Source organism: Epinephelus lanceolatus, chromosome 17 (genome assembly GCF_041903045.1).
Source record: "Epinephelus lanceolatus isolate andai-2023 chromosome 17, ASM4190304v1, whole genome shotgun sequence".
In the NCBI taxonomy this organism is placed as follows: domain Eukaryota; kingdom Metazoa; phylum Chordata; class Actinopteri; order Perciformes; family Serranidae; genus Epinephelus; species Epinephelus lanceolatus.
The window spans coordinates 42,065,522-42,092,503 of NC_135750.1; the positions used below are offsets into that span (position 1 = coordinate 42,065,522).

Below are 26,982 nucleotides of genomic sequence, written 5' to 3' on the forward strand. Positions count from 1 at the left end.
CGTGGCTATCATTGGTGCGGAGGCATGAAAATGGTAAGTGTTGGAAGTCTGAACAGATCTCTGGTGTAAAACATCTGAAATTTTATTTCAAAGCTGAATGAGAACCACAGTTTTTAGTAAACTAACTGTATCAGAAACTACAGAGGCCAGGAAAACTGTTATATTTGTACATGGAATGTAAAAACATTATTGAAACAAGGAACCATAATGGCAAACTGTACTGATTTAAATTATCTAATCTTTAACGAATGCAATTTATTGAATGGACAGTGGAACATAAAAAGTGAACAGCACTCCACTCACACATATTGTTTTTTTCCTCTTTATCAAGACAGATTCCACATCACCCCCCCCCCACCCCCCCATCACCTATCTACACCACCTGCAACAAACAACAGTTAAAAAAACAGACCCATAAAACAAGAATCCTCACTTTGCGTCCAGCTTGGCCATTTCCTGAAGGTATATTCCAATACTCTCACTGTCAAACAGAACAAAGTAAATGTTTTTCAGAGAGGAGCTGGTGGATGACACAAAATGGTTGGAGATGGCCTTGAGGATAAGCTGGGCAGCTGTTTGTTTTGGGAATCCATTCCTGTGAGAGAAATTCAGGATGTGAAATGAATTTCATGGCAACAGCAGTTAGAGTACAGACTAGTAAGGACTTATGAATATAAGCTACAGCTAAAAGCAACACAACAAACGAGGGTGCTTTGAAATGTCATCGTAAATATAAATATAATCTGTGAAAACAAATCAAAATCCTCTGCCCACTCTATTGCCTCTTAGCGCTTCTAATAGCCTAACCGCACCTAAATGAATTCAACCAATCAGAGCTGAGGAGTCTCTAGCGCAGCTGTAGCTCACTGCCCATGAACTGTGGTCAAACTGTCAAACTAGGCAGCACTGATCAAATATGTATCAAAATACTGTTACTGCCTTGCCTATTTCTCAACTCAAATGTTTTCAGAGACATATCTCTCATATCTGTTTGGCTTAGGGCTGCGCAATATGGCTTAGAAATAATATCACCATATTTTTAGGCTTTATCCTGATACACAATATGTATCACAATATTTTGGAATCTCCCTCAAAGTAATGCAGACTACTAAAACACAAAATCATTAAATGAACTGCAGTTTTACAATAAAGCAGCTACTGTCATAGAAAGGTTAAAAAAGTACTGTTTTCATTAAAAACAAGTTGAAGCATTGTTATAATTAAATAAAGTAGGACCATTTGTGCTTTTATTATGAAGCACCCAGCTCGCCTTGGGCTGGAAATGTTGATATTTTTGCTGTGAACTTGAAGCTTCCAGTCAACAGTCAGATGTTAGCAGTTAGCACAAAGTTAAACTGTTGCTGCTGCACCTTTAAACATGGCATGAGCTGGATACACACACACAGCTCCTCAGTTTATATATATATATATATATATATATGTGTGTGTGTGTGTGTGTGTGTGTGTACACACACATAGTATTTGCAAGTCGCAGTGGTGTGACGGTCACAAAATGCAACTAAATAGTGGCAGTCTGGAGCCCTGCAGACGAAAAAACACAACTTGCTGTCTATCGCTCATAAAATGATCTGGATGGTTGGAGGATTGTGTGATGTGTATCATGTTTGTGAGTCTTTCTTTTTTTGTGTGTGTCAGTAAGAGGGAGAGAGAGCCACAGGAGGGAGTGAGAGAACCAAAACGATGAAGTGAGTCTCATGCCGCTGGCTTAAAAAAATGACATGACCATTTCGACACAAATTTCCAACATTCATTATATACATAGGACATAGAGCAAGCCGTGATACATCAAGTATATTGCCCAACCCTTGGTTTAACTCTAAAATAAGAAAGTTGGTCGGATTGAAGGATTATCATGCCAAAACACTGCACTGCAGTTTATAATGACACAAGATTTTACAACTCTGTAATGCTGTCAAGGAAGTATTTATCTTTTGTCGTGACAATTATGAAATAAATACTAAAAATATGGGGTTCTACCAAAAATGTGAACTTGCATGTCTGTGATTGGCCACCACAGTGTCTTGTTGGATGATGGTGTATTGTTTAACAGCAAAAGTAGAGCTTTGAGAGAGGGGGTGTCACTGCTGGAGATCTGTGGTGAGCTGTAAAGTTTAACCACTGAGAGGAGGAAGAGTGTTTTCAGTTCTCTCACAGGCTGCATCAGTGATGGTTTTTAAAATGTATTTTGCTGCTTTAGTTAATAGCCATCACTTAACATTACTTCTTACAGTAAATCCACAGATAAATTCATGTCAATGAATGTTTTTATTAGAGAATTCTGGTGCTGGTTTATAAAGTCACACAGTGCCAAAGTGTGGAATGACAAGTTGGGACTCTGATTGCTCCTGTTTGCTCACATGCTGTGTTTGGCTGGATATTCATTTATTCATCAAAACTATAAGGATAAATATAATAACTTTCCCTGGGCTGAGAGGGAAAACAGTTTAGACTGAGCTGATCTGTGAAGAATCCCCACAACATGTTCTACATAAGAGATGTATGATACATTTATCACAGTGCTCTGCATGTTTTACCTTGTGCTGCTGGAGTGTTCACATTAATCTGACTCTGCTGTGTTGAAAGTAATAGGGAAGATCAATATTACCAGCAAAACTCTTTCTTTTCCTGCTGGGTGACTGAAACAAATGGACAGGCACTTTTAAGTTTAAAGGCATCTGACACTCGCATTACTGAGCTATCATACAGACTGTGAACCTGGCGTTCATTCTCAGACTTCATGTCAGAGTATATAAGCTCTAGTGAAGTGCTCATCATCTCTGAAGTGATAAATACATTAGCACACTGAGAGTTTGATGTGAGTCCTGTGTCAGAGTAGAGCTCACCGTCCAGCTGGAAGTGAAGGGAAAGCCACAGACTTGAGCTTCTTCTCCTCTGCAGCTGAGAGGCAGTTCTTCACAGTCTTCTCTAGCTGGTCCTCACACTTGTCTGAACCCCACTGAGGGACGTTACAGTGGATGATGAAGCGGGCTGCCATCCCACTGGCCTGGCTAACTGCCACTGCAGGGTGAAAAGACCCAAACACTGAGTTTGACAGTTTAACCCTAACACACATACCTTGGGTTTCAAGAGAGTGGGGTCCATATTACACCCTGTTCACTAAATTCATTTTAGGCCCCTTGTCAATCAATCAATCAATCAATCAATCAATTTTATTTATAAAGCCCAATATCACAAATCACAATTTGCCTCACAGGGCTTTAACTATTTGTAACTATTTGTAACTATTTGATGCTGTTACTAGTGTTGGAAGTGATTGTTTTCCTGATGTTTTCCTTCCAAAAGCTGATATGGTCTTAGAGACCCAAGGTACGTCAGATTGTTTTTTATTTTTCATGGTACTGTTTGTAGGTAGCTGGAACGTTCTGTTCTCCTTTTGGGCCTTATTGTGTCTCACTGATGCTATAGATTAACCCTAACATAAGAATGACTGAGTTTATGTGTTACTGCTTCCTGTCACAGTAACATGATGATGCAGCATTGATGTGTCAGGTTCACCTTGTCACTTTTATTATTAAGAAGCAGGTGTCTCATAAGACCTAAGGTTGTAGTGATGTCTGGGTTTGTAACACAGGAAAATAATGGGCTTCATACTGCAACCACTTATATGAACAAATTGCTCTTAAGTCGCTCATGCAAATGTTTAAGAGAACTTGTCTCTGTCACTAGTTATCTTGTACTCAGAATTTTAAGATTCGTTAAGATTAGAAACATAATCACTATTACCATGATACTTAACAAAGAACACAAGTGATTGGGATAAAAGTACAGACTTAAAATGAACAAAAACAATAAAAGCTCAAATAAAGTGTAGTTTTTTTCTTCCTCCTGCCGGTTCTGGAGCTGGAGCCATGCTAAAATGTTTCCTAACCTGATTGAATGTTTTCAGCATCCCAGCATCGAGCACAGCCAGTCAAAGAGACTTTTCCTCTGCTGGATTTGTAATTCAAGAACTGAAAACTCAGCTTAATGTGAGTGACTGTAGCCTGTGTGTGTGTTTAATCACGGGTCGGGTCAGGTCAGGTCGCAAGACGTTTTATTAATGGGTGCAGGCAGGTGCGGCTTTGACTTAGACATAAAGACAAGTAACAGGTTCTGGTACTGAGCTTTCCGGGTATGGGAGAGTATGGGTTTTCAATAATGGACCCGTGCAGGACTGTGCTCTGAGCCCTGTACCAGTGGGTAGGAGGCACTCATTACTCTACCATCATTTCTCAGAGTGTTGTCAGTTACGATACTTTTGAGAAACACCTCTTAAGCTTTAGACGGTTCATAAGATGGATTTTACAATCCTCTTTAGATGATTTTGAGAGGCCCAGAGCTGTCGTACAAGTCATGAACTATCTGACAGTGTGCCTGTCTTTCTGCTGGGATAACATCGGTTGGAATTTAGAATGTGATACATTCATCTCAACTAACTCAGAGTTTTAATGTTATAAAATCAACTGAAATCAAATAATAATTATGTAGAATTAACAGTGTGATTTGCATCATGGCAAATTTACTGAGGGGTAAATTCTACTTTTTTTCCTGGCAACTCAGGGAGGAACCAAACCCCAAAACCCAGATCTATGTGAAACCTACTGGTCATTCAAGGTTGAAAAAGACGAGCAAATACAAAATTACTTGACAGCTAAAGCACTCGTGGACAATAACACAGGGGTGGGTGAGCATATTTCTCTGCCTTCAAATTGTAGTGCAACAGCAGTTTGCTTTGAGGTCTGAAACAACTACTGCTGTATACAGTATAGCTTTCCATTAAAAAACAACATTAAACAGCATCTCAAACAACACAGCTGATACAGTTTTACATGTATGAAAGACTGTTGAGTCTGTACCTGACGCCACTTCCAAAGGCCCTTGTGCTTTCCGCAGCTCCTTGACTCCCTCCAGGAACTCTCTACCTCCAGCTTTCTCCAGGGCGTTACCTGAAAACAAAACAGGAGCAGGTGAACAGAGGGAAGACTGAAAACTTGTTTTTAAGACATTAAGTACACAAAACATGTCCTCACCCACTCCATCTTTGAGGTCCATCTCTGCATTTGTTGGGTTAATTATCCCCTCCACTTTGATTGTTCCAATTTTGCTGATTTCACTCTCTGTTAGTGAAAGCTGTAGATTCACAAAGTCACCAACACAATGTGAGGAAACAGATGCTGTAGTTTTCTTTATTAAGTCAAAGTGGACACTGTGAATTAGACTGACATGTTGTTTGGCCTTTTACCAAAAATCACAGTGAGTAGACACTGTTGTCACTCTTATGCTTACATATTAAAATAAATAAATAAATAAAAAGGGGGAGTTTTTCCTTATCCGCTGTGAGGGACCAAAGGACAGAGGGATGTCATATGCTGAAAAGCCCTCTGAGGCAAATTGTGATTTGTGATATTGGGCTTTATAAATAAAATTGAATTTAAAAAATTAACATTTACACTGGTTGTCACTTAGAAGAGCTTAACATTATTGGTTCTAATGGATCATTTTATCACATATCAGCAACTTCAGTTCACAAATAATAGCACTGGTTTTCTGTGAGTCTAATATACGTATATATTACCTTTTGTCCAAGGAAAAGGCTCTTTGCAGACAGGATGGTGAATCCATCTCCAGGACCGTCTTCCACTGTGGAGTTTGGTACAGACTCGTCTGTGCTCTTTGCCAGATGGGAAGAATGGCACATTAAAACCATACTTTGATTATAACAGAGAGTACAGTTAAACAAAGTGAGTTGTGTATCAAAAGCTCAGTACTTGTTGACACTGAGTGTAACAGGGTCAATTATGCAGCAGCAATAAGTGTAAAAGAAAATGTACATTAGTTATTGTGTTATAATTACACAAAGTCTGTGTAACCTTAAGTTCATTTTATTTATATTTATTTTAGTTAATACCTGACATGTTAGGCCTCCGAGTCAGTTATGTGGAACTTTAATTTGAGACTGTAACCCTATGTTTACTATACAGTGTGACACTGTCCTCTGTAACTAGTGTCTCCACGCCTTTTCCTCTTCCCTTTTGTTGTTGATCTTGGGAGAGGTAAGTGGCCTTGCAGTCGGGAGAAATTTCTGTGTTTTAGCCTCTGTTATTTGCATTTAAAAGTTTACAGGCTAGCTTAAACTTGTTGTGAAGTGCTTACAATACACTACAACATATTTCTGTGTCATCTAATTTGTGTAGAAGCACGTTTTATGGAAGACAACGTTACTGACCGGAGGATTTTGTATTTATGCTGCTTTCGTCAGGTATGCTATGTCCTATTTTAGTTTTGTATTATTTACAACAGCCCTTTCGTTGTTGATCTCTGTGGGAGAGGGGCACGTTTTATGGAAGACAATGTTACTGACCGGAGGATTTTGTATTTATGCTGCTTTCGTCAGGCTGCTTCTGTCAGATTAAATGGAGACTGCCTCCAAAGATATCCACGTCTGAGTCTCTTCCTCAAACACACAACGCAGAGTCAGACACCACCGGTTACATGAATATCATGATGTGTCATGGATCAAAAAACGACTTCCAATGCTTTATCAAATTCTTGGCTTTCTCATGATTTCTTGAGTCTAAATGTTTTCAGCTCTTGTACAGATGCTGCTGATAAATTTAACAGATGCACTGAGCAGTGGGGCATATTTTGTTGAATGAAATAAAGGTTAAAACACATTAAGTGTGAAAGTTCATTCTTGACTGTGAACATAGTTGTTTGACAAAATACTGAAGGTCCACTTACTACCCTTCTCTGGAGCTTTTAACCAAATCTTAAAGGATAACTTCGGTATTTTTCAACCTGGGCTCTATTTCCCCATGTGTACATGTGCGTATGATTCATGGGTACAACTCGTTCTAAAACTGGTTCAGTATTGAGGGAGGCGGATGCAGCCGCGAAACGAGCTAAAACGGTAACGGGGGCAAATGTGTCTCATATAAGTTTGCACATTAAAAGTGCTTTTTTTCGCCACTGACCGGTTCAGATCGCCAGTGCTATCTCTGTAAATAGCATATTGTAGCGACCCTGGGGCAGTGGTGAGTGTGGTATGAGTGGAGTCAGCTGTCAGTCAGTGTTGGAGCAGAGAGGGGGAGGGCTGCCCCGCTGGGTACTGTAAGTGAGTATGTGTGTATGAAGTGTGTGTGTTATGCTAGAAGAGTCAGAGTTTGGGACGGAGTCTTTTACGTGCTACCCCCTGAGTTTTTGGAGTGCTCAAATAAACGGGCCTTTTTCCCGAACGCAAGAAAAGGATGTCGCGCAACACCCCGTACAGCTTTCATAGGTTGCCTTTGTCGGACGGCGAGATGCTGAAGTTGTGGCTAGTTGTGCTACAAATGGATGCTAACACTCCTGTCCAGACACTGCGCCTTGCAGACCATCGGGTCTGCTGCAGGGTCTGCAGTGCTCACTTCTCCCAAGATGACTACTGCCAGCCAAAGAAGAGATATCCTTTAAGGTTTTCTAAAGCACGTTTGAGACAGAGTTCAGTTCCTTAACTCAAATTGAGGATGGAGCTGCTCGACTGTTTCTACCTGTTCTGGTGAACTGAACAAATGGGAATGACAACGCACACATTTAAAGCCTGTTTCCACCAAACACTTTCAGTATGGTACCTTTGAAATCAAAAGTAACCCTTGAGACAGGGTCCATCCAGCACTCCCTGTATTTCCTCATCATAGGTGACACAGGGGGAAGTTGAGGTTGCACACTGACATTTTCTGAACCAAAATAGAACAGGCTGGAGTGAGAGTCTCTCTCCATGGGATATTTAAAAATAGTGAGTTTTTGTGTATTTAGTCTTTCTAAGGCAAGCGCAGTTCACATAATTTGATCGAAATTAATATTTAAGTTAACGCTTGAAAATCCACTTATTACTACATCCAAGAGAGACAAAAAAATTTATGGAATGGTCAGAGTTGTGATATTGAAAATTTAAGGTGAGCTGATGGATTCCCATCATTAACTCATACACTGCATAACATTACAAGTAAACATTTCACCCTTAAGTTCAGAATCAGAATCGGGATCCAGTGTTGATAGTCCGGGTGTCAGAGACATGTCTCCCCAGCTTCACGTGCTGCCTCCTGTCAGACAGGAAGTCAGTGATCCACCTGCAGGTGGAGTCAGGCACACTCAGCTGGGAGAGCTTGTCCTGTAGCAGAGCCGGGATGACTGCATTCAAGGCAGAGCTGTAGTCCACAAACAGGATCTTGACGTAGGTTCCTGGGGAGTCCAGATGCTGGAGAGTGAAGTGCAGGGCCATGCTGACAGCGTTGTCTACAGACCTGTTGGCTCTGTAGGCAAACTGCAGGGGGTTCAGGAGAGGGTCAGTGATGGCCTTGAGGTGTGACAGCACAAGACGCTCAAAGGACTTCATTACCACAGAGGTCAGGGCGATGGGTCTATAGTCATTAAGTACTGTGTCCTTGGCTTTTTGGGGACGGGAATGATGGTGGAGGTCTTTAAGCAGGCTGGCACACACCAGAGACTGCAGGTCGGCGCAGTGCTTCAAGGTGGCCGGAGAGAGTCTGTTCCAGCTGCTTTGCGGGGGTTCTGCCTCTTAAGGTGCGGACACACCAAACCGATATCAGAGAACTAGCGGTGACGAAAGCCAACTGCTGCGTGGTCTATGTCGCCTCACGTCGCCCTGTGTCAGTTGCATTTGAACACACTACACAGACTACATCCGACGGCCAAGTGGCATGTATGTTCTGCGCCTGCGTGAAAGAGACCGTTGTGAGAGTGGTACATCCTGACAGCCGAGGTGTTACCTATATGTGCAGCCGAGCACCGCAGCACCTCCACGGACTATTACATTCAGACGATCCCGGTGTTTCCTCCGCAGGCTCCACTTCACTCAGCTGCCAAATAAATCCGCTGCTTCTTCCCAAGCTGCCGATGCCGAAGGGCCGACGGTGCGGGACACACCGCAAAAACTAGGCCGACAGACGCTCACCGACGGCCCGACTTTGGTTGACGGCCGTCCGTTGGCTTGGTGTGTCAGGGCCTTTAAAGAGCCTGTTGACATCCCTCACCTGGATAGTGAGAGTAGTGGTGGGGGAGGAGGGGACCATAGGTGCGGGTAGTTGAGGGGGGCGGCAGGCCCCTGCTGAGGTGGGAGAGGTGATGCTGGTGGGTTGGAGTTGGTGGTCGCGGGGGATGGTGTCCGGACTGACCCACTGTCTTTCAAATCGACAGTAAAACTCATTCAGAATGTTGGCTAGGTGCAGGTCGTTGACACAGTGGGGGGGGGGGGGGGGTTAGGTTTGTAGTTCGTAATCTGTCTGAGCCCCTTCCAGACAGAAGCAGAGTCCTTGGCTGAGAACTGGTGTTGTAGTTTCTCAGCATACAGCCGTTTAGCTTCACACAGCGCCTTGCTAAACCTGTACTTTGACTCTTTAAACCTCTCCTTGTCCCCACTCCTGAACGCCTCTTCCTTCAGCTGCCTCAACTGCCTGAGTTTAGGACTAAACCAGGGTTTGTCATTGTTATACATCACAGTGGTGCGTGATGGTATACAGCAGTCCTCACAGAAGCTGATGTATGATGTCACAGCCTCTGTGTACTCATCTAAACTATTGGTGGCGGTCCTGAAAACATCCCAGTCAGTGGTGTCCAAACACACCTGAAGATCCTCCACAGCATCACTGCTCCACTTCTTAGATGACCTCACAACAGGTTTACAGAGCTTTAATTTCTGCCTGCATGAGGGAATCAGGTGGACAGTGGCGTGGTCAGAGGGGCCCAGTGCAGCACGGGGGCAGCGTGATAGGCATTGTTGACAGTTGTGTAACTGATTCAGGATATTCTTCTCTCTGGTCAGAAATTTTATAAACTGTTTGTATTTGGGGAGTTCATGGGTGAGGAAAAATTTTTAAAGTCGCCAAGGACAATAACTAAGGAGTCTGGGTAAATCCACTGCACACAAAGTATCTGGGCGGCGAGCATTTGCTGTGCCTCCTGCACATTGGCCTGCGGTGTGATGTAATCAACGACCAGAATGAATGAAGCAAACTCACGGGGGGAGTAAAAAGGTTTGCAGTTGATGAAAAAAGATTCCAGATCAGGAGAGCAGTGCTGCTGGATCACTGTCATGTCATTACACCAGCCACTGTTAGTGTAAAAACAGATACCTCCACCTTTAGTTTTGCTGGAAAGTTCCATGTCACGATCTGCTCTGAAGAGTTGGAAGCCTGCCAGCTGCAGCGCAGAGTCCGGTATCGATCCACACAACCACATCTCCATGAAGCACAAATCTGCAGATGTAGAAAAGTCTCTGTTTTTCCCCATCAGTAACTTAAGTTCATCCTGTCTGTTGGCCAGCGAACGCACGTTGGAGAGAAATATACCTGGCAGCGGTGTGCGGTGTCTGCATTGGCGGAGATGCACAAGCACACTGGCACGTTTCCCCTTCCTCCAGCGTTTCACTGCACGAGCAAAGGTGAGGGCACCTTTGGCTAAAAAGCCCAATAAATCCACCGAAGGCTTCGAGAAAAGTGGAAAAAATTGAGAAAAGTGGGGGAAAAAAACAAAACAAAACAAAAAGTTGCTGGGAGTCAGCCCAGGGAATCAAGTTATTATTTTCTCAGTCTACAGCTGCTGCGAGAGGCAGCAAAACATCATTTCATTTTACAGTTATAGTTTACAAATGTATGTTCAACTTGCGACAGTATAAACAGTGGATACATAGGCTTAAAACCAGCCACAACTCAGCCCTGAGCAAGAGTGACCATGCTCTATTTCTAGCTCCACCTTTTAGTGCCAGATCTGTGTGCTAGGTGCCCCAACAGAGGGGTGATGGACGGTAATGACCAGTTCCACTAGAGCTGAACTGAACCGTACGAAACTGCTTAGTGGAAAAGGGGCTTTAGTGAGATCCTACACACTTTATCATCTCCACACACAAGGCCAATCACTGCAAAAAGCGGGCATAATTGTTGTACTGTCTGCTTTTTTGTTCTTTGTTTCTTTTTGGCATTTTCTCCTTTACTGGACAGTTGACAATAAAGAGGCAGACAGGAGAGAGGGGGCAGGGAGAGGGAGGTGTGACATGGAGCAAAGGTCCCTGGCTGGAATCAAAGCAGTTATGTGGCATGTGCTGTAACTATTCAGCTACCAGGGTGCTCTGGTGCAACTCTGTACTCACTGTACACCCACGACTGCACACCTGCTCACTCCACAAATACTATTATTAAATTTGTGGATGACACAACAGTAGTGGGACTAATATCAGGAGAAGATGAGTCTGCATATCGCGATGAGATCCAGTGGCTAGTGAGGTGGTGCTCAGCCAATAACCTAACACTAAACACAAAAAAAACTAAAGAACTCATAATTGATTTCAGGAATCGCAGCAGGAAACATCTTCCACTATTCATAGGGGATGAATGTGTGGAAAGGGTTCAGAACTTCAGATTTCTTGGCATCCACATCTCCAATAACCTCACCTGGTCTGTCAATACCACGGCTGCGGTGAAAAGGGCTCAACAACGTCTGCATTTCCTGAGGCTTCTGAGAAGGGACGGTCTGAATACACAGCTGCTGGTGGTATTCTACCATTCTGCCATTGAAAGCATACTGGTGTACTGCATCATAGTCTGGCACACTGGCTGTTCTGCGATGGACAAGAAGGCTCTGCAGAGGGTAATAAAAACTGCCCAAAAAATCATCGGCTGTTCTCTCCCCTCCCTTGATGACATCGCCAGTAGCCACTATCTCAGCAGAGCCTCTACCATCATCACAGACTGTACGCATCCTGGTCACCATCTGTTCCACCTTCTGCCCTCTAGGAGGCGCTACACTGTTCCACCTTCTGCCCTCTAGGAGGCGCTACAGATCACTCAAAACCCGGACTACCAGATTCAATCACAGCTTTTTTCCGACAGCGATACGCACCCTGAACGGACTCAATAACACACACCACACACCACTAATGCTCCTTCTGTGCAATACAAATAATTGACTCTTCTTCTCCATGTGCAATATTCTTGTTTTATTGATTGATTTTATCTATTTATTTATTTATCTATGTATGTATGATCTGAGATGAGATATGTGAATCTGGCACCTAACAAAGCAGCACTTTTAAATTTCGTTGTATTGTTCTCAATATAATGACAATAAAGGCACTTTGACTTTGACTTGACTGTCTATTCCACTGTTAAAGAGGTGGTTTCATTTCAGTCATTACAAACTGCTCTGATGAGTTTCAAACTGAATGTAAATACGCCAAAAACACCTAATCGTCTTCTCAAACGTTTAAGTAGCTTTATGATTTTAACATTTGTAACATCCAATGGTAAATTCATTAAAAGGATGCCCTGTCAGGCAGCTGTGGCTCAAAGGTAGAGCAGATCGTCCACCAATCAAAAGATCAGAGGTTCGATCCCCGGCTCCTCCAGTCTGTGTGACTAAGTATCCTTGAGCAACATACTGAACCCCAAATTGCTCCCGTCGCTTCCCGTCCCGTTGCTTCCATCGGTGTGTGAGTGTGTTAAAAACTGAGTAGCAGGTGGCACCTTGTATGGTAGCCTCCACCACCAGTGCATGAATGTGTGTGTGGACGGGTGAATGTGACTCGTAGTGTAAAAAGCACTTTGAGTGGTCGGATGACTAGAAAGGCGCTATACATATGCAGGTCCATTTACTATTCATACAAGAATTTGGGTCTATGGATAAACAAGCTTTTATTTTAAGTCGGAGTAAAGTAAAATCTGAGATTTACACCTCAACACATTATACATATTAGAAAACACTTGTTGAAAACATGTGAAAAGACTATACAGTACTGAACTGTGAAGTTCAACTGTTTTTCACCATTTCTGTATCCAGGAATTTTTGGGCGGCGCTAAAAGCCTACTCGATGACACAATGGAGCAACCCTCACCATAAGCCCCACCCTTACATTATATGAGAGCAAGAGCTGTTCAGTTTTTTGTTGTTTGAAAAAAGAAATACTAATTAACATTCAGTTGCAGACTGAGAAGAACGAGGTTGATTTCAGGCAGGTCAGTGTCCTCTGGCTCTGAATTTGATTCTGGCTCTGGTGGTGCAAACATGGCTGTACAAGTCCAATAAAGCTGCTAGATGGAGCATCCACTGTAGTGTTACTATTTAAAAGAGGCTGCAGCTGCACGAGTGGATGTGGCTTTAGCACATTCAGCGGACATGCTCCCAGCATCTCAGAACAGAGAATACTGTCTATTATGTGACAATATTGAAACCTAATTTTATAGACGTTTTAATCATTCAAATTTGGCTGGGTGCTTATTAACACATTTTTCTGTGGTGTGACAAACTCATTACACATTTATTTTTACTTCATCGGGACTTTAAAGGTTCAGTGTGTCAGACTTAGGGGTATTTAATGGCTTCAAGCTGGACGCACTATGCGTCGTTCGGGCCCAAAGGGTTAAAGTGGACCTGCTCCCTATGTAGATACAAACAGCTATTTCTAAGACAACAAAAGCACAACTATTTTTATTTTCAGGTGATTATACACTAAAGAAAACATACTCATTATATTAGCATATATTTTATGTTTGCCAATATATACCCCTAAATCCTACACATAGGACCTTTAATATAGACATTGGTAATCTTGTTAGGAAGCTAAAAGTGAAGTTTGTTTTTTATTTTACAAATAAATCTTCCTTTACTTTCAGTGCCAAGAAAAACTTTGTAAAGGCTTTTCTTTGTGTGATTAATTATGGTGACATACTGCAGTCTCCTTTATTTTGTGGAGCCTTGATTCAGTGTACCATGTATTTCTATGTTTCATGACGAACGCTAGGTCCCTTACTCACTATTGCATTCGCTTCTATGACTTGTTGAGTTGGACATCAGCAGCATTGGTATATTTCTATCTATAATGCATCTGGGCAAACCTCAAGCTTCCCTCTGTATCCTTCCCTATCTTAGTTCTGTTATTCACCGGCTGCAATCCTCCAAGAGGTTGCTTCTGATGTACCCTGCGTTTGACAGATCTGGGGAAAACTTCCATTTTCCTACTTAGCACCTTGGGTATGAAATAATCTGCAAAAAGATCTAATAGAAACTTTTCTATCCATTGATGAACGCAAGGGCATCATGAAGAATGTGATGATGGAGGCATGTGGTTGTTTTTCTTGAGAGGCCTCTGTGTTAAATAGCTGTTTTTCTGTTTTGCTCATTTTTGTATATAGTGTCATTTATCATAGTTGCTCAAAGTGTGGCCAGTGAGCTAATGATGGGATGCTACAGGGATGCTAGTGCTGTAATTCTGGTGGACAACTTTATAATGAGAAAGTGAGATGGAAAAGATATTTTGCTTTATATGTGCTCTCATTTTGTCATCAAAAGTTTGAGTCTCCATGTTGTTTATGTTGTATGTTCAGATGTGGTAATTTTGTAGGGCTGACAGTGGCCAGGTCTCTCTGTAAAGGGAAATTTTGGTTTCTCAATGGATCTTACTTGTAAAATAAATAAAAAGACAGTCTTCAAGAATCTGACAAGCATTTTACTTAAAGCATACTGAGGCTATAATTTAATATTATGTCCATCCTGTTGAGTTGACTGACCTTTGGCTTGCGGCCACGTTTGCCTTTAACCTTTTTGAGGGATTTGGCTGGTTTCTTGTTCTTTGAGCGTTCTTCCTGCTTCTCTGGGAGAGACGCCTGGCTGTCCGCCTTCACCCGGCCTCCTCTCTTTTTGGAAAGCAATTCTGGGTGGATCCGAGGCAGAACCCCTCCATTTGATATGGTAACCCCCCGCAGAAGCTGATGGAGGAAACATTTCCAAAACAGAGTGTGACCATGTGCTGTCCTACAGCACACCTTATTTCTTCACAAGAGTATCATTCTCTACAAGAACGTGTGACTTTTCTTGTGCAAACAAATGTGAAATGACTGTGGATATTCCCGGCTGAGGTTAACCAGTGTTGGGATACTGCTGAAATATTAGCTGCTATACACATCATCTGTTGTCAGCTGAAACCTGAAATACTCCAAGAGACTTTCGGTCAACTTATCATGTGATGACAGTACCTTGTTTCTTGTAATTGCAGAATCATAACTAATCAAACCCAAACATTACTTGTTTGGGCTGCACTGTTACATTTATTAAGCCTAGTTCAGACCCAAGATTCATGATGAAACCGTTTTAGAACGTTGCAGAGAAAAGTTGCAGTGGTGTGAACTGGCTGGCCAACTGATGGCATCACCTGCAACTCAGTTAGTCAAATCGCCAGTGGCTGGTTTAAGAACGTAAAGCATATCACCTGTTTCAACAGCCAATCGGCTTGTAGTGAAGCCTGCTAGTCAAGTCAAAGTGACTGCAGACGGCGTGTTCGCTTGCTGCAGCAGGTGCTTCGTCCCCACCAAGCCCTCTGTTTCCTTCCTCACTGTGTGCCAGTGTTGGACGGTGGGTCACTGCTGTTGTTTGCTGTATGTGCTTATGTCCCCTCACACACACATTCTTTTTGACTGATTAATTGGCACTGCTTATTTACATTATTGTGGCATATTGATTATGAATACAGTTCATCTGATGCTCCTTTTGTTTCTGTTTTTCACTGTTTCATCACTACTACAAATGCAGCTGTGGCCAGTAACTCACTATCCTCATTCATATTTTAAGAAGCTACAAATTATATTCAGCCACAAAATAAGACTGAAAAGCTGGAAATCAGAATGGAAGCACAGAGAGTTGTTGCATAGAGATCATACAGATGATACACTGTCTCATCTAGTTGCGCCAGTGTGAACCAGCAGGTTTTAGCACATTGCAGAACGGCGCATTGCAAGTAGTTGCCTCTTTCAATTCGTCTCACCACAAATTTTTGGTCTTAACTGGGCTTAAGAAAGTTGTTAATGTCTTGTGCATTTTATACATACTGTCAAAAAATATCCCAACATGTCCAATATCCCTGGAAACTTTAAAACCTACGCTACAATTTAACATTCTGCAGGTCCGCACATAGCTCAGCTGTACAGCATGTGTTTGTAGTGACAGAGCCACTGGTGCATCAGGCAGATGAGATGAGGTTAAAGGTGCATCAGGTAACCTGATCCACTGGCAGCCCCAGATGGCAGAGAAGGACATGTCTTTGAATGTTGACGTCTTCTTTACAAATGCTTTGTACACACTACGCAACATTTTTGTCCGTTCTGAAAGTCACTATGTCACATTAGGGGATTGTCGAGTCATAAAATCATGCTGTGACTTGGCCAATAGACATGACACACTACACAATGGTCCACACAAATTATCTCCGATCATCTTTCACGACGTGTGTGATGTCATCAGGTTATTCTTGTCCTATTTTTTATTATTATTACTATTATTTCAGTCACTGTGGTTGTTCTTGTCTAAGCCAAAATGTTGTTGTAGTAACGTCAAAAGTACCAGCAGATGGCAGGAGCTACATTTGTAGTACAGTACGCAGACATACAGGTCACTAAATCCTCCACAACAAGTTCCTGCAAATGTTTCACAATAAAAGCCTTTTTAGAAAATGAAGGGATTCTCTCAACCGAAGTTATATGAGGCTTTTAATTGGAAACAGATACAGGAAGTGTTGAGTTTGAAATGAGGGCGTGATGCATTAACTTTATCAATGCAAACAGGATAAAAAGTATAAATATAAAAATACAGAGGGAATAATAAATAACAGCCTGTTTATTATGTAGTCTGTTTCAAATGAAGCTGGTAGCCTCTGCAGTTATGGTAAGTAAAAGCCCCGCCACGATTTTATTATTTTCTTACTTTATGTCCGTTTCCATTATGAAGAAGTAACACTGTTTGCTAGCTTGATGCTAATGGCAGTACTCACTGGGTTGATAAAGTGCTTCTGCTGCTTCACGCCATAATATTTCCCTTTTTACTCTGTGTGGTAACATCCATAGAGGAAATATCTAAAAGTCTGGGGTGTTGTTGCCGTACAGTTGAACGAAAAGAGAGCTAGACTTTCTGTTGGAACGTCGTGAGGCGTCCTAGACGCGGCTTCGAACGTCAATAACTATGACACACTACACGAGATGAAATGATGGATTGTCGTTTACGATCCATGTCGACACCGTACGTCGCTGCGTCAGGCTAAAATCGGGCTGATATCGTGTAGTGTGTCCCAGGCATTAGACATCATGCTTCGTAGCATCACTAATTTAAATGCCACTTTCTGTGTGAATACACTTTTCCACCAGTCACCAAACAAACAATTTCAAGTTGTACTCCTTAATATGTTTTATTTCCAGTGGATCAAATGACTGTGTGTAATGTGAAAGGTCAATAAGAAAAACACTGCAGGGTTCTTGCACCATTTTAAAAGTAAAAGTTAATGCTTTTTAAGACCTTTTTAAGGCCCCACTTTGGAAAGCAGAGCTAAATGGTAAACAAACATGGCACCACACCAGTAAGGTAAGACAACACGTTTACATGTCGTTTTCTATATGTTCTCTGACATTTATCCTAACGATATGAGGCAGTCTTTGTGGAAAAAAAGCTTGTTTAGTGGACTAACTTTGCACTTGAAGTATGCCCGTTCACTTACGTTTTAACAGGTCTGATGCTACTATGCGCCCCGGCTGTATCTAGGCTAACGGCTAACGCGCTAACTATTATTTTTATGTCACTAGTCACTTGAAACAAATTTAGGACGATAGGAGACAGGTTGAAATAAACCGAAATTTCCCTTTAAGGGTCATTCTCACTGCTGCGATACGGAAATGCGGGACGGATTTGTGGAATATTCGCGCAGCGCTTTTCCGCACTCAAACCATACACACAGGCACGGTAAGGACGCGGTGCGAAATTTTGCGTTGTTGTGTTCCAAGTCCGCACTGCGTGAACGGGTGGGGATGAGCATGGACGAGAGTAGCAGCAGCAGCAGCGAGCTAGTAAGCTAACGTTTAGCAAGCGTCAACATCAACTTTCTTTAGCACTTAAGTTACCACTCTCACCGCAGCCACCAAGCTGGACAATGGACTGCCAGACGTCCTTTAATTAATTAATTGTTCATAAAATCATCCCGTCTTTTATTTAGGTTTATCAACCTTTCTCCCATACTGTCCTGCCTGGCTGGATTTCAGACTCTCCCGGGTCTGTGCGTCTATAAACAAACAATTTCACTGGCCCAGCGGTGTAGTTCCACCGGCAAATTCCGCGGGGGGTCAAAGTCTGGGCGGAAACTTTATTCACCGCATGACAACGTTTATATTTTTCCGCGAGAATAATCCGCACGGATATTCGCCCTCAGTGAGAATGGACTTTTAGCATGAATAATATACATGATTTCAAACACAATCGTGAAGTTATTTACACTGAAATGACCCAAGTTGTCCTCGGCTCTGGAGTGGCCCATGAACTCCGACCCATAGTAACGGGCAATGACATGATGTGTGCCAGTCTCATCAGTAGTCCAGAACCACAAATGAAGGTCCATTTGTTTGCTCTTTGTCGTTTTATTCATGCTTTCGTCAAACATGACAACATATGGCTTCTAACGATTATTGTCACACATGTATACTATCAGATATTAATATATTATTAATTATAATATTATTACTTTCATTAATATTGTTGTAAGCTACTGTCATTACCGTCTGTCCTGCATCTCTCTCTGTCTCTGTCTCTCTCTCTGTCTCTCTCTCTTTCTGTCTCATTGTGTCATACGAATTACTGTTAATTTATTATGTTGATCTGTTCTGTATGACATCTATTGCACGTCTGTCCGTCCTGGAAGAGGGATCCCTCCTCAGTTGCTCTTCCTGAGGTTTCTACCGTTTTTTTTCCCCGTTAAAGGGTTTTTTTGGGGGAGTTTTTCCTTATCCGCTGTGAGGGTCCAAAGGACAGAGGGATGTCGTATGCTTTAAAGCCCTGTGAGGCAAATTGTGATTTGTGATATCGGGCTTTATAAATAAAATTGATTGAACTGATTGATAACTCACGCTGCGCGATAGCTCCTTTTTGATGAATGAAGCGATACCATATTTGGCGACATATGCAGTTTTATTTTCACCACAGGTGAATGACTTGGCAAGCTGGCAATCGGGGAACATGGCGGCAAAGATGTCTCGTATGTCCTCGTTAGATCTGAACAAATTGTGCCTCGCCACAGTATGCAGAACCCACAGTACCTCTGCCTTTTGGGTGTCTGGCGGTGAAATGAATCTCGTCATAGCCGACTGAGAGGTGGCGTCTGAACTTGTAACATCTTTCGGTCGCGCTGCAAACAATGCAGCGATTAGCCTGGCCCCGCTATTGCTAACTGCTGCCATGTACCGCTGGTGCTTTACTCCTTTCATGCGAGACTCGACGGCTTTAAGCCCCATGGTCCCTAAAGAAAAAGTCTTCTTACAAAATGTGCACATTGCCTCGTTGTTGTTTGTCAGTGCCAGTGCCAACCACCTCCTAAATACGTCCTCCTCCATCCACTTCTCGTTAAATTTACATTTCCCCATCTCTGCATCTTCAACCGCTCACCTCGATATCCGCGAAATGCTGCCTGACGTCAGCGTCTGTAGCAGACTCATTTACGACACCATACCATATAGGTACCATACTAAATTAATCACACAAATACACACCATTATATGTTTTACGATGGGCCACTGTGCTTTCCCATCGGCATTAAACGCACCGGCTGAAAATTTAATACCTACAGCAAATTTACGGTAAATTTAAGACAATATAAGACCTTAATTACCCGGATTTTAATTTAAGACATTTTAAGACTTTTTAAGGACCCGCGGGAACCCTGCACTGTTTTGTTGTATTTGAAAGGCTGTTGTTGCTCTCACTGAACTACTGAATATATTCGTAGTATATTCGCAGTATGATTCTTTCAAACCATACCAAAAATTACCATGTCAAATTATGGTTTCCCCAGTTGTTATTGCATTAAATTGTATTATTAATAAGAAAATGTGTATTCATCACAGATAATAAAATGAAACTTGTGGTGCGTTAAACACCATGTTGTGAAAAGCAAGTGCACTGCTTTTTTAAAAGAGTGGGTTTTACACCTGTCACCTGTTATACCTGAGCAAAGGCTTTTACACAGTGAGTCCGTTTTTTGCCGCCCAAAATTGTTGTACGTCTAAAAATAAATACGACTTCATGTTGTTGCATCAATCATGTTTGCACACTGACTGCAGAACTTTCGTCCGTCATTAAAATTTTCAGAACAGGTTTGATTTTCTGCGTTTTCGCATCCGTCAGAAGCCTTTAGATAGTTGTTTCACCAAGAATCAGCGAAAATAATGTGGCAGTGGGACACAGCTGCGACAAGACAGAGGAAAGGCTCACACAGAATCATTTCATAACTCAGATAGCTCACTTTCAACAGGTCAGATAGTAATATTCAGGTGGATGATGAAGAGGAGAGGGATGTGGACTGCACACAGAATGTGGAGAGAGAGAGGGAGGACAGCTCCACCCCTTCATGCAGCTGCGGTGCCCAATGCAAGACAGGGAGAGAGGTGACAGCCAGATAGGTAACTCCAGTGAAAAGAGGCAAGGGAGGAAATATGTCTTTTCATTTTGTATGGTATTGCAAATTTTGGCAACAAATAGAACAATAAAACGCATCAGACTCTGTGCAAGGTTTCTGTGTGTAACAATTTTTTTCTGAGGGATTAAAAAAATGCATCCTAAAAAAAACAGACTCAGGGCCGAATTCACAAAAGGATTGCGTGGCTTTTGCGGCCGCTAAACCGGTAAAAATGGAGCAAACAGATACCGTCTAATTCACAAAGCACGCGCAGAGGGTGAAATGCTCCACTAACTGCGCTGCCAAGCAGATTGTGTCTCGGTGCTCCGGTGTTATTTGCACGTATTTAAATAAGGTAATATGCATATATTTGGCGGAAAAATTGGCCATTTCTATGCAAATGAGCCTCATTGATAAACAACGTCTAATTCACTAACACCAGCGCTAATAGCCACACGCAGTTTGAGTGAAGTAAATAACGTCTTTAGAAAGCTGTTGCAAACTGGGCGCTCCTCTGTGGAAGCCTCTCGCCCAGACTTTCCAGTGATTGTGGCAGCAGTGATCGTCTGTTAAATCAGTCTGTAAATAATATTTTGACATTATTATTATAATCATTATTACTTTAATGGCATCCGAAGATATTGATGCGTTGAACAGGTGACAGTCTGCGGTTGTTCTCAAAACGCACTTGTGTCACGCACTTCAAAAGCAACTTTCAATAATTTATTTTACGAAACGGGGGAAACAAACGTGAACAAAAATGGTTCCATAATTCATATTAAATTCAAAAGGTAACGAAAAACAGCTACAAGTGAGAGGGAATAGTGACAAAGTGGTCAAACTTGGTCAAGTCCACAGCCTCAACCCATCCGACACTGTTAGACTGACTCACCAGCAGACATCACTACATGAGGGTATACAGTATTCAGTACTTTGCCAAACAAGTCTGCCATTGTTCTGCTACGGTGTTCTTGGTGCAAAGCCAGCATTTATACTTTGCCATGTGTGGCTTATTGCAATCAGGAGCAAATCAGGGGCAAACTGCACTCAGCTGCCAAACTTTGTGGGCGTGTTTGCGCTGGTATATCATTAGCGCAATATCCTTTGTGAATAGGATGTTAAGACGGAGCAAACTGCAGGTGCAAATCAAGTGCAATTCAAGGTGCTATCAGCAGCCGCAGTTCATTCTTTGTGAATTCGGCCCTCAGTGTACAAAGGCTATTACACCTCTGACACACCCGCTAAATGAGAGGAAACGTACTTAATGGGGTTCAATCGTGAAACTGGAGCAAAACGGTGCACAGTGCACACCCATTGAACGTGTCCCCAAATAACAAAGTAAGCTGATAACCACATTTGTGGTAAGTGTTATCTCTGACTGGGGCTTTAGGTTGTGTTGTGTTTGTGAGTACTGTTACCTGGTTGAGCTCCTCATCATTGGCCACAGCCAGCTTGATGTGCCTGGGAGTTATTCTGCCTTTCTTGTTGTCCCGTGCTGCATTTCCTGCCAGCTCCAAGATCTCAGCTTATACAAGAGAAAACACAATGTGGAAAGTACCCATCAAACATACAGTGTGTGTTCTGGAATTTATTTACCTCCCACTTTGTGACTCCCAGGGCATCAGTAACAAGAATACAACAGTCAAGAAGTTTAGACCAAAGTTTACTACCAACAGTAAGGTGAACATACAGGGTTCCGCAGACAAACTCCTGGAAAAGTCAGGAAATAAGAAAAACTATTTTCCAGGACTGGAAATGGTTTGGAATTAGCAGAATGTTTTAGAATATAATGTAGTAATATAATTTTGAACATACATTGTTTAGGCTGTCGTTAAAAATATGTTCACAAAAATTTCAAAACATGTTACACAAAATACTCTATGTTCCTTATATTACTTATTTGAAAATCTAGGGACCGTTGAAACGTCACCAGTATCATGTGATACACTTTGGCGTATGCAGCTAGTTGGCAGCAAGAAGTTGTGTGAAGTTGCAGTAATAAGTGTGTAAAGTTAGCCAGCGCTAGCAGTTTGCTTATATGCAAATATCTGGGGAGTGTGTTTAATAACATGGCTTATGAATGACAAATACAATACACGGCTCAAGAAAGAGGCACACTCCAGCTGCACTGGATGTAGTCTGCACCACAAGGTTTGACGGTGGCAGCATGGTGGAAAACAGATCTAGTGAGCTATGCTGAAGGGAAAAGGCATCACGATAACCAAAAGGCCACTCAACAGACTGCCAGTGTCTGCACATTTATTGCAATGATTTGCATACCTATTAGGGATGGGCACTTAAAGAAACTTCCATATTCGAGTACTTGCAAAAAAAAATCTAACATTAGAATGAGACATTGGAAACAAGTGCAATTTGAAATTCATTTATTGAACAACCAAGCTTCAATTAACCTATTACACCATAAATTTAAAATTCACATGAGAAAAATCACCTGTTACGTTACTTTGCATAGGTTAGGCACAGCTCTGAAGAACAGTCTCAGAGTTGCTCTTCTGAAGGTCAGTTTAACGTCTGCCTGCTTAGCACAAGCTAACACATCAGCTGTTTAAAGGTCCCAACCAACTCACATCGACATTGAAATGGCTGGACTCTTGTTAAATCCATTTAATAACTTATAGGTAACATGTAGCAGTGTGATGCAGTTAGCGCTGTCACTGTGTGTGAGTAGGCAGACTCTCACTAACTAACTGTTACTAACTCTAACTGTTCCCTTACGCTCCCACGGTCTCATAAACAGAGAGGCAAGGACATGCTGAGTAAAGCAATACGCTACATGCAGCTCTACAACAAAATAGGATTGTACCTATATTAAATACTAAAATGATACATATAAAAATCATGTTCAGATGTGGGACAGTCAGCAGCAAGTGCTCTTGAACACTCCAAATGAGTACTTGAATACTCATGCCCATCTCTATTACCCATTTTAACTTACTTAAACAAAGTCATGGAAATGAGGAAAAGTTACGGAAAAGTTTTCAAAATTTCATTGGTAAAAATGTACAGGCGTTGGATAATGAACTGGACAATCTCCACTCCCATATCAGTTTCCAACAGGATATCAGGAATTTCAATGTGCTTTGTTTCATAAAAACTTTGCTAAATCTTGAAATACTGGACAGCGCCATTTAACCAGGTGACTCTTTTTCCATACACCAATGTGACAGAGTAGAGGACTCTAGGAAAAAAAGGGGAGGAGGTGTGTGCTTTATGGTTGAATAAGAGTTGGCGTGACAGAACATTAAAATGCTGTCATGTTCCTGCTCACTTGATCTGCAAAGTGAGGCTAACCTTAAGAAGGTTATGCCTGACTTTAATCAACTCACTGACTCACCACAAGAGGACTAAGGACTCTGGATCACTTCTATACATTGTTCAGAGGCTGCTACAAAGTTGAATCTGTGAACCCTTCAGTAACAGTGACTGTGCGGTCGTCTTGTTGAGACCAAAGTATGTAAACATCCTCCCAGTGACGTGAGTGGTCAGGTAATGGTCAGGCCAATCAGAGGCCACCCTGCGGTCTGCACTACACAATGCAGTCTAGAATAAGTTCCAGGACACCACCATCAACGCTACTGATGACATAAATGAACTCACTGAGTCTGTGGTAGATTTAATCTGTAAAACTACAGAAGCTATGTACCAGAAACTACAGTTAAAAAATTCCTCAATCAGAAACCATGGATTTACCAAAACCATCCAGCATGGCATAAAAAAATTAGGAGTGCAGCCTGGAAACATGGACAATTATAAAGCAGCAGCCTACAATGTAAGACGCACAAAAGGACTAAAGTTCAAATGAGCTGATGGGATCAAATTTCATTGGAGTTGTTAGTTGTATAATTCCATATCACAAATAAATGATTAATTGATTGATACTGTGTATGCTGTTTCAGACACTGAAGCTAGTATGTATGTAGCTTGAATCATGTGATCACCCTACCTGCCAGGTACTCGATGACGGCTGCCATGTAGACAGGTGCCCCCATGCCAATGCGGTATTTGTGTGTGCCGGTGCGAAGGTACCTCATCATCCTTCCCACAGGAAAGATGACACCTGCCCTGGCTGAACGGGACAGCTTGGTGGCCTTCTTTTTTCCTCCTCTGGCTGACATGCTGCTCTGAACACAAGAGTACAACCATAGCGAGTGGATAGCAGACATAATATATGCTACACATACAGCAGTTTCCATATTGTGAGGGGTTAGTTCTCCTGAACTGAAAAAGATGTGGCATCAGTTCACACTGACAGTTATGATTTTATTTGTCCAAGATTTGACACATCTGTCTCTGAGAATCCAGCCTAACACAAGAATGGAATTTAGTTTGTAGTGGTCACAGCATTAGCACTGTAAATTTATATTTTAATAATGTATCAGGAAGATCTCTTTCCAGAAACAGTGCCTCTGTTATGTCTTGATAATAATGTTGCAACGGTATGAGACTGTCATGGTATAATAACTGTCTCAGAAAATAGAGCAGTTTCGCTGTATTATACAATTTATATTATCATCAGTCAAAATGACCCCTAAAGGAATAAAAGCAGAAGGGTTCTTGCTGGTTGAACAAATGTTTTATTACTGTAATTAAAACCATTTTGTTAATGGAAGTGTATAAAGGTCTCGCCTCAGAAAATAACTAAAATAAATTGGAGATTTACTGTCCAGTTGCTTTTTTTTCAGTATCATAGATAAGCAAGTGTACACAGTATGATAACTGTCAACTTTTATACTGTGGTATACTGTGGAACCAGTATATTGCTGCAACCATACTTGATAATTTAAAGAACACACTGGAGACCGTTTTCATAGGGATAATTTCTTTGTTTGAAAATAGTTTTACTGAAGACACCTTTCTAAACTAAATTCCAGGTTTTAAAATTTAAAAATCTAGACAATAAAACCAACACAGCATATCAGCATAGTTCATTCTGCAAATCTCTGGCCACCTTTTTTGTAATTAAAATCAATCGATCCTTTAATAACAGTAAATATCTTAAGTTAATACCAAAGTGCCACACACCAGTGAAACTCTGAGTGCTAGAGTATGTCCATAATTAAGGAAATTTACTATTTTCCCATGAACCCCTCTGCTTAATAATTTATTATTAATTAACAATAAACTGCATCGTAGTGTACATGCGTAGGTCTTTACCTTCACAAATGATTTGAGGGTTGAATTAAATGTGTAATAAACTGACCACAGAGTAAGACAAGTATAATTTTCATTTTTTCATGTTTTTCAAATGCAGTTTGTTGCCATTTGTTTAAATAAATTCTGAATATTCAGTGGAACGGATGATAAACTTAGACAGGTATCAGCTCACGGCAGGCATCCTCCAGTAGGCCTACTCACTTACACGGATGATAAAGAAAGCACAGGGGAATCTGTAAAAGCGTAACTGAACAATGTCGTACTAGGAGAAAAAAAAACATACGTCACGTCCACTATCTGTATCAAGGGTGTCATAATGTCGGCCAGTCCTTTATGTTTGTGTGTTCTTTTTTCTTCTCCTTCTTTTTCTTTCTTTTTTTCAACAAACCATATGTTGACCAAGTATGTTAGGGAGGAAAGGTTACCATTTCACCCCGAGCTTCCCATGCAAACAAGTTCGAGCAGTGAGCGGTCTGATAGGCTGCGGCCTGCAGCAGCGCCGCTGGAACTCACCGAATTTACACGTATGCGCTCATTAACCCAGGAGCTCACCTCTTGCGGTGAAGGTGGAGGGATATTTAGTGTGCTGCTTGCGATGTTCGGCGAAAGAACCGAATGGAAAAAGAAGGGAATGTGACCGGGGCTATGTAGGCTAATGTTACTGTACAGATATAACGTTACAGTGAAGCATGCAACACCCCTTCGACGTAGCTACGCAGGCGTTAACATCGACTCTTCAGTTATTTAAACTGTGGAAAAGCCTGATACGGCAACGCAAGCCTAAACAGAGAGGTGTTTTTATTAATTAGCACTAATTCAACCAGGGGAAAAATAAGCTAAGGGATAATGTTAGCTACGCCTGCTTCGTTTTGGCTTAACAAAATCATTACGTTCACATTCCGCGAGGCACTTTGGCGTGTTATTGTACAATAGAGACATAAACCACAACGACCCGTTTCTTCAGGAAAACCCCCGCCCGCCCCCTTCTTTTTCATGTAGCCTCTAACACTGTCATCACATCAGACATGGAAAGTAAAGCGCCCCACTCAATCCGGATATGCGCCGAGGCAGAGAAAATAAAAAAGGTTTCTAAGTTTCTACCTGTTTGTCCGCTTTTCACGCGAATAAGCGCGGGTGAGAGATGCTCCTGCACGGAAGACAGACGAATCCCCCCCGGTGAAAGACGAAGCGCTTTGTTTTGGTTCTGTTTATTTGCTGTCCTTGTGCGTAAGCTATCTTCCCAACCTTACAAAAAGGCACAGAGCAGGCAGGAATAGCGTAGCCTGGTTGGAGGCTGGCTCTGTGCTACTGATGCTGCAAAG

General features: G+C 41.9%; 1 protein-coding gene across 4 annotated transcripts; it reads right to left on the reverse strand.

Annotated features, from left to right (window-relative positions):
• Positions 1-59: 59 nt before the first annotated feature.
• macroh2a2 (macroH2A.2 histone) lies at positions 60-26,982 on the reverse strand. 4 transcript variants are annotated; one of them, XM_033613675.2, is made up of 10 exons: positions 26,762-26,982; positions 24,450-24,627; positions 21,904-22,010; positions 14,577-14,774; positions 5,597-5,692; positions 5,052-5,151; positions 4,878-4,967; positions 2,865-3,039; positions 2,556-2,657; positions 465-595 (listed from the first exon to the last, which is right to left on the reverse strand). In XM_033613675.2, the coding sequence occupies exons 2-9, from the start codon at positions 24,619-24,621 to the stop codon at positions 2,579-2,581; spliced, it is 1,017 nt and encodes a 338-aa protein (XP_033469566.1). In that variant the 5' UTR covers positions 24,622-24,627; positions 26,762-26,982; the 3' UTR covers positions 465-595; positions 2,556-2,578. The 4 variants fall into 4 exon arrangements, with proteins under 4 accessions (XP_033469565.1, XP_033469564.1, XP_033469567.1 ...); XM_033613674.2 differs by lacking the exon at positions 2,556-2,657 and having other exon boundaries at positions 60-595; positions 24,450-24,622; positions 26,762-26,981; XM_033613673.2 differs by lacking the exon at positions 2,556-2,657 and having other exon boundaries at positions 60-595; positions 26,762-26,981.